This window comes from Rhinoderma darwinii, chromosome 11 (assembly GCF_050947455.1).
Source record: "Rhinoderma darwinii isolate aRhiDar2 chromosome 11, aRhiDar2.hap1, whole genome shotgun sequence".
Lineage (NCBI taxonomy): Eukaryota > Metazoa > Chordata > Amphibia > Anura > Rhinodermatidae > Rhinoderma > Rhinoderma darwinii.
In genome coordinates, this window is record NC_134697.1 from 18542563 (window position 1) to 18555045 (window position 12483).

Sequence of the window (12483 nt, forward strand, 5' to 3'; positions counted from 1 at the left end):
AACAATACATTTTACGAGCGCAAATATTATTAGGAAAGTGGATGTTAAGGCAAATAAAGACCTCGGCTGACAGATTTATTCTTATCAGCAACCTATTAATCAGACATAAAAACATAATATTTATAAAAGCGTCTCGGATTTAATAAAACATTGTGTTACGCTTGTCTAGTAATCTGTGTTGTCTAGTGACATTATGAAAATGTAAACTTGTTGTCACAGATTCAAAACTGTCTGGCAACAGGATCAAAGAGTTATTATGTTCCCTGAAAACAGTTTTATCCCTGTCTTTAAAGCATATAATAGCCTTCCTGAAGAAGGGAAGTAACACAGCTGGATCCCACTCCTCCCGACCGGTCCTATAAACAGGGCGCAACGCACTACAGAGGGACATTCTCAGGCAACTTCTTACATCACATATTTTATTGGGTGGGGTAAACGTTTCTATCTTGACTATATATGGATGACAGTGCAATTTATTGGGAACTCAAATATGAAAAAAGATTCAATTTTGAAGCAACATAATATAATAGGACATTGCATAGATATCAATATACTAATATTGTAATGTTATTAGTGGAAATCCTACCCTTAGTGATTGGAGTTTTCAGATAGTGACCTGCAGAGCTATAGGAGGATTTTCTGACATGTCTATTTTAGTAAGTACTCCCCATGAAATAACAATTCTGGAGCAACAGTTTTTTTTAAAACCCTTTGTTGTGTCGTCCCTCTGTTGCTTCTCCTGGAAATGCATGAATAACAACTTGGCATTACCATTCCCCTTGTCAATAAAGTGTGTCCCTATACAGTCTAAAATTCCAAAAAGCCCTTGGATAGGAGCTGGGTAAACCACTTTAAACTATTTACAATTTGCCCAAAGGGTAATTTATATCCTTCATGCTCCCTACATGTAAAATGTATTATTATTATTATTATTATTATTATTATTATTATTTTTATTATTATTAGTACTGATCTACCAGTTTTCACTATAAGGCTATGTCCACACACAAAACGAAAAACAGCTGTAAAATATGGAGCCGTTTTCAAGGGAAAACAGCCTCTGATTTTCAGCGGTTTTTAAAGCATCAAATGTTTTTTATTTGTTTTTTTGCGGCAGTTTTTGGAGCTGTTTTTCTATTGACAATGAATAATGGCTCCAAAAACGGCTCAAGAGGTGGCATGCACTTCTTTTTACGGGGCGTTTTTTTTTTACACACCGTTTTTTCAAACGGCCACAAAAAAAACCGCCCCGTTGGAACGAAATTCAGTTTTTCGCATTGAAATCAATGGGCAGATATTTGGAGGCGTTCCGTATGTGCAGCCATTTTTCGGGCCACACCATAATAGTAGGCTAACATAGCCTCAAACCCCTGAAGATGCCGCACGTCGGTCAAACATGTCGGGGAGGCTTTTGTTTGCGTTTTAATTCGCGAACACCAGCATCCAAATAACTATAAAAGTGACTTACCAGTGGTAAAGCGGTTTATTTCATGGAACATTTGCCTGTATAAATATATAAACAGTATTTCCAAGAGTGACATAATTAATACTTTATATTAGCTAGTAGAAACAAACAATATTAATAGTAAAAGCTGGTAGATCAGTGTTTTTAACGAGTGCTCTTTTGGATTTATTGACATTATAATAAAAATAAGTATAATAAAAGTTACATTTTATAAATAGGGAGCATAAAGGGTATTAGTTGCCTATGGGCAAATTGTAAATAGTCTCTACAGTCTAAAACTATCAGCAATGACTAAATAGTGTGAGAGTGAATAAACATGCTCCTTGACAAGGGGAATGGTAACACCCAGTTGTGAATTTATTTATACACTTCCAAGAGGAAGAACAGAGGGACGACATAATGCAGAGTTCTAAGAAAAGATGCACCCGAATTGTTTTTTGTTTTTTTTTCAGAATGCAAGTATTTACTAAAGCAGACATGTCAGGAAGGCTAAAAGATCCTCTTTATTGCACCACACATGAGATCTGACAGATCATCTATACTACACCACACAGGAGAGCTGACAGATCCTCTATACTACACTACACAGGAGAGCTGACAGATCCTCTATACTACACCACACAGGAGAGCTGACAGATTATCTATACTACACCACACAGGAGAGCTGACAGCTCCTCTATACTACACCACACAGGGGAGCTGACAGCTCCTCTATACTACACCACACAGGAGAGCTGACAGATCCTCTATACTACACCACACAGGAGAGCTGACAGATCCTCTATACTACACCACACAGGAGAGCTGACAGATTATCTATACTACACCACACAGGAGAGCTGACAGATCATCTATACTACACCACACAGGAGAGCTGACAGATCCTGTATACTACACCACACAGGAGAGCTGACAGATCATCTATACTACACCACACAGGAGAGCTGACAGATCATCTATACTACACCACACAGGAGAGCTGACAGATCCTGTATACTACACCACACAGGAGAGCTGACAGATCATCTATACTACACCACACATGAGAGCTGACAGATCCTGTATACTACACCACACAGGAGAGCTGACAGATCATCTATACTACACCACACAGGAGAGCTGACAGATCCTGTATACTACACCACACAGGAGAGCTGACAGATCATCTATACTACACCACACATGAGAGCTGACAGATCCTGTATACTACACCACACAGGAGAGCTGACAGATCATCTATACTACACCACACAGGAGAGCTGACAGATCCTGTATACTACACCACACAGGAGAGCTGACAGATCATCTATACTACACAACACAGGAGAGCTGACAGATCCTGTATACTACACCACACAGGAGAGCTGACAGATCATCTATACTACACCACACAGGAGAGCTGACAGATCCTGTATACTACACCACACAGGAGAGCTGACAGATCATCTATACTACACCACACATGAGAGCTGACAGATCCTGTATACTACACCACACAGGAGAGCTGACAGATCCTGTATACTACACCACACAGGAGAGCTGGCAGATCATCTATACTACACCACACAGGAGAGCTGACAGATCATCTATACTACACCACACAGGAGAGCTGACAGATCCTGTATACTACACCACACAGGAGAGCTGACAGATCATCTATACTACACCACACATGAGAGCTGACAGATCCTGTATACTACACCACACAGGAGAGCTGACAGATCATCTATACTACACCACACAGGAGAGCTGACAGATCCTGTATACTACACCACACAGGAGAGCTGACAGATCATCTATACTACACCACACATGAGAGCTGACAGATCCTGTATACTACACCACACAGGAGAGCTGACAGATCATCTATACTACACCACACAGGAGAGCTGACAGATCCTGTATACTACACCACACAGGAGAGCTGACAGATCATCTATACTACACAACACAGGAGAGCTGACAGATCCTGTATACTACACCACACAGGAGAGCTGACAGATCATCTATACTACACCACACAGGAGAGCTGACAGATCCTGTATACTACACCACACAGGAGAGCTGACAGATCATCTATACTACACCACACATGAGAGCTGACAGATCCTGTATACTACACCACACAGGAGAGCTGACAGATCCTCTATACTACACCACACAGGAGAGCTGGCAGATCCTCTATACTACACCACACAGGAGAGCTGACAGCTCCTCTATGCTACACCACACAGGAGAGCTGACAGCTCCTCTATACTACACCACACAGGAGAGCTGACAGCTCCTCTATACGACACCACACAGGAGAGCTGACAGCTCCTCTATACTACACCACCCAGGAGAGCTGACAGATCCTCTATACTACACCACATAGGAGAGCTGACAGATCCTCTATACTACACAACACAGGAGAACCGACAGATCCTCTATACTACACCACACAGGAGAACTGACAGCTCCTCTATACTACACCACACAGGAGAACTGACAGATCCTTTATACTACACCAGACAGGAGAACTGACAGATCCTCTATACTACACCACACAGGAGAGCCGACAGATCCTCTATACTACACCACACGGGAGAGCTGACAGCTCCTCTATACTACACCACACAGGAGAACTAACAGCTCCTCTATACTACACCACACAGGAGAACTGACAGATCCTCTATACTACACCCCACAGGAGAGCTGACAGCTCCTCTATACTTCACCACACAGGAGAGCTGACAGATCCTCTATACTACACCACACAGAAGAACTGACAGGTCCTCTATACTACACCACACAGGAGAACTGACAGATCCTCTATACTACACCACACAGGAGAACTGACAGCTCCTCTAAACTACACCACACAGGAGAGCTGACAGCTCCTCTATACTACACTACACAGGAGAGCTGACAGCTCCTCTATACTACACCACACAGGAGAACTGACAGATCCTCTATACTACACCCCACAGGAGAGTTGACAGCTCCTCTATACTTCACCACACGGGAGAACTGACAGCTCCTCTATACTACACCACACAGGAGATCTGACAGCTCCTCTAAACTACACCACACATGAGAGCTGACAGATCCTCTATACTACACCACACAGGAGAGCTGACAGCTCCTCTATACTAAACCACACAGGAGAGCTGACAGCTCTTCTATACTACACCACCCAGGAGAGCTGACAGATCCTCTATACTACACCACCCAGGAGAGCTGACAGCTTCTCTATACTACACCACACAGGAGAGCTGACAGATCCTCTACACTACACCACACAGGAGAGCTGACAGATCCTCTATACTACACCACACAGGAGAGCCGACAGATCCTCTATACTACACCACACAGGAGAGCTGACAGATCCTCTATACTACACCACACAGGAGAGCTGACAGATCCTCTATACTATACCACACAGGAGAGCTGACAGATCCTCTTTTGTTTTTAAAAAAAACACTTTGAGTATTTTGTTATTTTTTAACCACAGCTCATTTCGCAATTCAACTATAATGGAATTCAATATGAACTCGTACAAGCCATGAGTGATGAGTTATTAAGAAAGACATACTCTATCATCTTAAATTGAGATAACAAAAACAGCAAAAAAAAATAAATTATTCTAAGGGAGAATATCTCCATATTACGGTGCCGCACAGAGGCACTATAAAGCAGCACATGGAGGCAATGTACAGCAGCATATTAAGGGACCATACAGCAGCACAGGGAGTGCTGACAGCTACAAAATACAAAACAGTAGGGACTTCGTATGCTTCTGTACAGGCTCTGCTGTGCACATGAGCCCTTAGTGTGGAATTTCCATTAATAGCCTTAAAACTAAGCAAATGCTACTTATGCAATTCCCTGATAAATGCTCTAAAGCAGTCCAGAAGATAGAACTTTAATGACCCTACCAAAATTTACGTGCGAGAGACATAAGGATTATTTAACTACATGGACGATTTATCTTCTTAGCATCTTTATCCATTAGTGTCTAATATATGTTACACAAAAATGTGCCATTCCAGCGACATTTCACCTCATAACTGTACGTTCACCTGTTAATTCAAACAACACTATGGAGAACTGTACATAGCCCGGACTGTGTCTGTCTGCTATTATCTCCTTAATATTTACTGGGTTCATACAGAGTCCACGCTCAGCGAAAGAAAAACAAGGAATAGTCAAATTTGGAATTGTCTGCACATCTCTTTTTGGCATTTTACAAGAGGCAGAGCACAGAATGAAGCTGTCCTATCCCTTCCCTGCACCCGTCTGTCTTGCTTTTATTTTCAAGAGGTAGGCATTTGAAGTTTATTTTTAATATTCTAGTTAGAGCCATGGGAGAAATTAAGTACTTTACTATAATATAAAAATTCATGCCAGAGTTCATATTTATTTAATGTGCAATGTACAGTGCTTCTATGAGATCATTTGGTATTTCAATACATTGGGAAATACCAAGGAATTATAATAAAAAATAAATACCGGGTTAGAGGTATCCAGTGGACGTTCAGCTGTCGGACTTCAGGAATATAACTTCATCTCAGCATTATGAATGTTTCTTGTTTATTTAGAATAGAAAAGATTACTTGGCGGTAAGCCCGTTACCCAGGGACCCCCTTGTATTCCAGACAAGGATTTGTAGAAAATAGATTACTTATTGGAAGGTACTGATTCTCTTTGTGGAGATCCAGCTGGTAAGAAAAGTCTTAAGGGCAATGCTTCCTGGGAAACAGTATGCAAAACAGCTCTCTTCCAGTAGAAAGAAAACTGTCTCTCTAGTGCCACCTACAGGAGGTTGTACCTGCAGTCCTCCAAAGCTCAACAGAGTAATAATCTAAAATATCTAGGGTCTGGATAAAAACCTGAGCCCACTACCTTATATATAGATAGCCAAGACAATGTATTTTAATGGGATTTTCCCAAATTCAGTTTGTATCAAAAGTAGCATCCATCTGCTCTTTTTTGTAGCTTCAAAAAGCTGCGCATGTTGCAGTTTGGATTTTCTTTCCGACCAACAGACATGCAAATGTTCAATAAACAAACAGTCTTGTAGGAATCCTGCAGAAAACACAAAGGGTAATTTCCTGCTGATCTCGTCCATTTGGCTTGTGAACAGCTGAAGGGCTTAGCCAAGGGGCGGGTCTAAATGATTTTTTTGTCCTACTGCAGACAGAACAGGGTGGGTAGGATCCTTCTGCAGCCAGTTTTCTTACAACCAGACACAGAATTGTTAGAAGGGGGAAAATTGATCTCCTGTGAGACAGGGATTTCTTCATATATTTCTCAATATCAATTGCAATTTCAGACAAAAGAAGAGCAAAGGAGGTTAAGGGAGTTCTGGGATATTTTCATTTTTTGTGCAATTTGTGTGTTTAGTGTTCCTTTATTAATACAAAATGCCTTAATATTCTGCAATATATATTTCTAGTAGTGTTTCTTTCTTTTTTTTTATTATTAGGCTGTATATTTTAGATATATGTCAGAAAACATATTTTTCACAAAATTAGCCAAAAAATCTTCACTTCTAACAATTATATCTATCAGTATCACCCTACTACCACTTTAACTGTTTCACCATTTCAATTCTAAAAGCATTCACAAGACACAGCTGTGTCCTCCCAACAGAAGGTGTTTCCACAGGTAAGGAGGACCCGTTCACATCTGTGTTGGAGGCTCCGTTAGGGGCCTCCGTTGCAGATCCAGCCAAAAATATAAAAAACAATAGCGCAATATGCTACACTATCGTTTCCGATAAAACCACGGACACCCCGCCGAAAACCCGACGGAACCTATTAATGTCAATGGTTTCCGTTGGGCACCGGTTGTCTCTGTCATTCAAGGGTACCCGCGTTTCTGGTATTTTCGTTGTTCTGCTCCTCTGACTAAGCAGAACAACGGAAACCCTAACGGAGATGTGAACAGGCCCTAACACTGGTATCATGTTGTTCGTTATTTCAAAGAGATACTATAATTGCATATATTTGTCTAGTTCATCCATAGCTAAAGGAGATTAGATACACTTTACAAAGTCATTCAACTTTTTATGTAGATTATATCTGTACATAAACTTCAGAATGATGCCCATAGTTAAACATACACCTTAAGGGTATCCCTTTAGTATCCCTTTAGGATCCCTTTAACACCAACTAATGGTTTAATGTTAGAACAATTTGCAACGTATTACATTTTTACTATGTGAAATGCAAAGCGATTTGGGTAAAGCAGGTACAAGAAAGAGATCAGAAAGTCATGAAGACAAGTGGGTAGAATCAAGTAGACTGTATTTACACATGGCATAATGTTCCTATTGGCATTGAGTTGACATTTGAAGGTGTGAACAATCCAATCCGATATGGCAATGCCCATAGGGACTCTTTCCCACAGATATAAGTGTTAAGTTCAAATGTAACTTCTTAAATGTTCCAACTTCCAATATGTCACTGTTTATATCCTGCAGAAATATTTTGAGTTGTGCTGTGCTAGATAAGAAGGGGGCTTCTGTCTGCAGGGGGTTGGCTAGCATAGGGTTATCCAGGGGAGAAATGACAGCCACTCCTCTTGATTGGGTTGGGGTCATATGGCTTCATCATAGATGTCATAGTCTGCTGGGAGTTGTCCTTTTTCTCCTGGAGGAAAGTTTACCAACCACTTACCTCATTTAGATGCCTTTTGTATGTAAAAACAAAATAAAGTAAAAAAAAGTAATTTTTGCATCTCTGATGATTTTTGATATTAAGTTTGGTTTATGCATTGGAGGTATGATGGAGATATCGGAGTGGGCCACTGGTGTTAACATGCTGCCTTATAACCGGCTAAGGGTTTATAAGGCCAGTGGCTATTTCATCTGGGCTTCAAGTTTATAGCCGATATTTAAATAAGATGTGGCCGAACCCCCACCAACAAAGTGAAATGCGGTCTGTGTGTTGTTGCTGGTGGTACAAGCGGTGGGCACAGTGGGGCAAAATGTATGTGAACTCCCTGCAGTCAGAACATGTGAATGGTTATATAACAGAGGTGGCGCTACTTCAAAAATAACTTTTAGCCATTTTCAATGCGAGCAAATATGGTAAAAAAAGGATGAAGTTCCTGAAGGAATGAATGCAAAAGACAGACAGAATGCAATAGGACTGTACATTTTGGGGGGTTGGGGTCTCTGGCTTTAGAATGATCTTGAATTCTTACCTGTTAATGTCAGGTTACTATAGGTGTTTGAAAATTGCTCTTTCAGCAAAACAAGATGCATTTGTGCCGCCTTCTCCCTCTGCAGTTCTAGCATGGTATCTGGATGCTGAGCTATTTTGCATCCTTTCTGTTTGTCAAGAGAGATATCACTGCGTACAATATCTGTAACAAGAAAATAAAAACATGTACTAAAATAAATATTATAATAATAATTAACCATAACACATCAGACTTTCTCCCACCATCCAAACCTTCAAAAGCATTCTGAAAACCCACCTCCTGAAAAAAAAAAAAAAAAGCCCAATGTGTCATTCATTAAAGCGGTTTTGAAGTGCCTGGGATTTCAGCTCAGGCCTGTTGTGTCCGCGGTCGCTTACCGCGGGACACTGGGGGCTTATTAGCGTCTCCCTCCCAGGAGACGCCAATACACGCGGCTGCACTCTCCTGCCTCTAGGGTGCAACAAAATGTTCCCTAACCTAGCCTCTTACATCCTGGACTATATAAAGGGCTCTGCCCTTCCACTCCTTGCCTGAACGTTGTTGTTGTTTTCCCATGTTAGTCTAGAAAATGGTCCCTTAACTCCTTAACGCCGAAGGACGGATATATCCGTCCTCAGCAGCTGCTAGTTCGCGCAGGAGGACGGATATATCCGTCCTGTGATGGCGCGGGTACTGAGACTGTACCCACGCGATCAGCGGCAGGAGCACGGCTGTTATACACAGCCTGGCTCCTGCTGCAACTGCCGGAATCAAAGCGCGCGCCGATTCCGGCAGTTTAACCCATTAAATGCCGCTGTCAATAGTGACAGCGGCATTTAATGTGTTTGACAGAGGGGGGAGCTCCCTCTGTCACCCGATCGGCGCCCCCGCAAACAAATCGCGGGTCGCCGTCGGGTTTCCATGACAGCCGGGGGTCTAACAAAGACCCCCAGGTCTGCCTTCAGCATCTGCCTGTTAGGCGATGCCGGAGGCATGACCTAACAGGTTGCCTGTCAGTTTTACACTGACAGGCAATAATGCTTTGGTATACGAAGTATACCAAAGCATTATATATGCGATCGGCACATCGCATAGTGAAGTCCCCTGGTGGGACTAAAAAAAAAAAATGTAAAACAGTTAAATAAAGTTTGTGAAAAAAATAAATAAATAATTACAGTCAAAGTCAAATAAAACTACTTTTTTGGCCCAAAAAGTGGTTTTATTTAGTAAAACGGTCAAAACAAATCACACATACACATATATGGTATCCCCGCGATCGTAACAACTTGACCAATAAAATGAACATATTAATTAAACCGCCGGATGAACGGCGTCCAAAGAAAACGCAAAAAACAACGTCAAAATTCTCTCTTTTCTACCATTCCCCCCATAAAAAATAAAATAAAAGTTAATCTATAAGTCCTATGTACTCCAAAATAGTACTAATGAAAACTACACATTGTCCCGCAAAAATCAAGCCCACATACGACCACATCGACGGAAAAATAAAAAAGTTACGTCTCTTGGAACGCGGCGATGCAAAAACAAGTAATTTTTTTCTAAAAGGCTTTTTATTGTGCAAACGTAAGAAAACATAAAACCTCTACATATTTGGTATCCTCGTAATCGTGCCGACCCATAGAATAAAGTTAACATGTTATTTACGCTGCATAGTAAACGGCGTAAATTTATAACGTGAAAATTAATGCTGGAATAGCTGCTTATTTTCAATTCTCTCCTAAAATAAAGTTAATAAAAGTTAATCAATATATTATAAGCATCTAAAAATGGAACAATTACAAAATACATCTCGTCCCGCAAAAAACAAGCCCTTATACGGCTATGTCGACGGAATAAAAAAAGAGTTACGACTCTTGGAATGCGACCGTGAAAAAACAAAAAATAATCCTTGGTCATTAACGTGCAAAATGGCCCGGTCATTAGGGGGTTAATAGTATCCTGCTCCCAGTGTTGCAGCCTGGATGTCATGTGTATTCATTATCAGGACACTTCTGAATCTTTTCTGTGAGATTTGCAGCAAGGGAAACAAAATCTCGTTTATCTCCAAAATCTCGCGAGATTTCGTTTCCCGCGCTAGAAATCTCAAAGAAAAGATTCAGAAGTGTCAGGATTCTGAATACACGACGTCCAGGCTGGATTTCATGTGTATTCATTATCAGGACACTTGATTAACGTTAATCTCTGTTTATGTGGCTGCACATCGCTGCTGTGTAAATCAATGGAGATGAGTGTATGACGCTGACTGGTCACTGATTGGTCAGCGTCATACACGTAAACACACCCAGTTAAAAACACAATACACGCCCAGTTGGACATAACGAAAAAAAAACATCCAGTTGTCCATTTCAAACCTCATTTGCATATATATATAAAATAGCTCATAACTTGGCCAAAAATGAACGTTTAAAAAAAAACAAAACGTTACTGTTCTCTACATTGCAGCGCCGATCACATGCAATAGGAGATAGGGGTTTCAGAATCTGGTGACAGAGCCTCTTTAAATCTCATGTGTTAGAAAATGTATCGGACCTGCTTACAAATTTTTGTCTGCCAATCACCATTATCACCATGTTTTCTACTGAAGAAGGAGTAAAGTAAACACGTAAAGTCCATGCAGTTTTACATGTGCCAACAAGCACCACGGAACATTTGATTTCAGACACCGCATATGCATATTCAGTGATTGCAACAGGATAAGTGATTGCAGCTGAAGTCTGATATCCCATGTTTTAGGCCGGGTTCCCACGTAGCGTAAACGCTGCAGAATTTCCAAACTAAATTTGTGCGAAAATTCCGAAGCATTTTGAGTTGCAACAAAGTGGATGAGATTTAGTAATTCCCATGCCCGCGCTGCGGAAAAAAACCACAGCGTAAACGTTAATAACTTGACCTAAGGTGCGGAATTTAATTCCGCAGCATGTAAATTTATGCTGCGTCTTCGTCGATTTTCTGTTGTGGGTCTTCTCCATTGAATTCAATGGGAATGCAAAGCCCGCAACAGAAAGCCAAGCGTTGCGACTTTTGAAGTGGAATTGCAGCGATACTGCCGCAAAAATTGCAACTCAGGAAAAAATACAAAAGCAAACATACTTACCCAGAACTCCCTGCTTCTTGCTGCACTCCAGCCTTTTGGAATGATGTTTCATCCCATTTGTCGGCTGCAGCCAATCACAGACTGCACGGTCACATGGACTGCAACATCATCTTAGGAGGCCCCACTACGCGCACAAGAAAGGGAGGAGGTAAGTATAAGGGTATGATCACACTGCCTATTTTCAGCAGTTTTTCGGGCCGTAAATGCCCCAAAAAATGGGTGATAATACGTGGGCTGAACGCCTCCAAACATCTGCCCATTGATTTCAATAGGAAAAACGGCATTCTGTTCCCATGGGGCTTTTTTTACGCGGCCATTTTTAAAAACGGCCACGTAAAAAACCGCCTTGTAAGAAGAAGTGCATGTCAATTCTTGAGCAGTTTTTCGAGCCGTTTTTCATTGATTCAATAGAAAAATAGCTCCAAAAACGTCCGTAAAAAATGCTAGTTGCTTAAAAATCAGCTGAAAATCAGGGGCTGTTTTCCCGCCGTATGTACAGACGTTTTTTGTTAAGCGTGTGAACATACCCTAAGGAAAAACGGTGTTCTGTTCCCACGGGGAGTTTTTTACGCGGCCCTTTTAAAAACGGCCGCATAACAAAACACCTCATAAAAAGAAGGGCCTGTCATTTCTTGAGCCGTTTTTCATTGACTCAATAGAAAAAAAGCTCCAAAAAGGCAGTAAAAAATGCAGCCAAAAACGCAAGTCGCTTAAAGAACAGCTGAAAGTCAGA

The 12483-nt window shown here is 41.2% G+C and overlaps 1 protein-coding gene across 1 annotated transcript in view; it reads right to left on the reverse strand.

Moving 5' to 3' along the window:
• The window catches only part of HPSE2 (heparanase 2 (inactive)), a 219739-nt gene that overhangs the window by 175449 nt on the left and 31807 nt on the right, over nt 1-12483 (reverse strand). The window contains exon 3 of the mRNA XM_075842712.1: nt 8657-8818. Coding sequence (XP_075698827.1) covers nt 8657-8818 — 162 coding nt within the window. The remainder of the gene's footprint in view (nt 1-8656; nt 8819-12483) is intronic.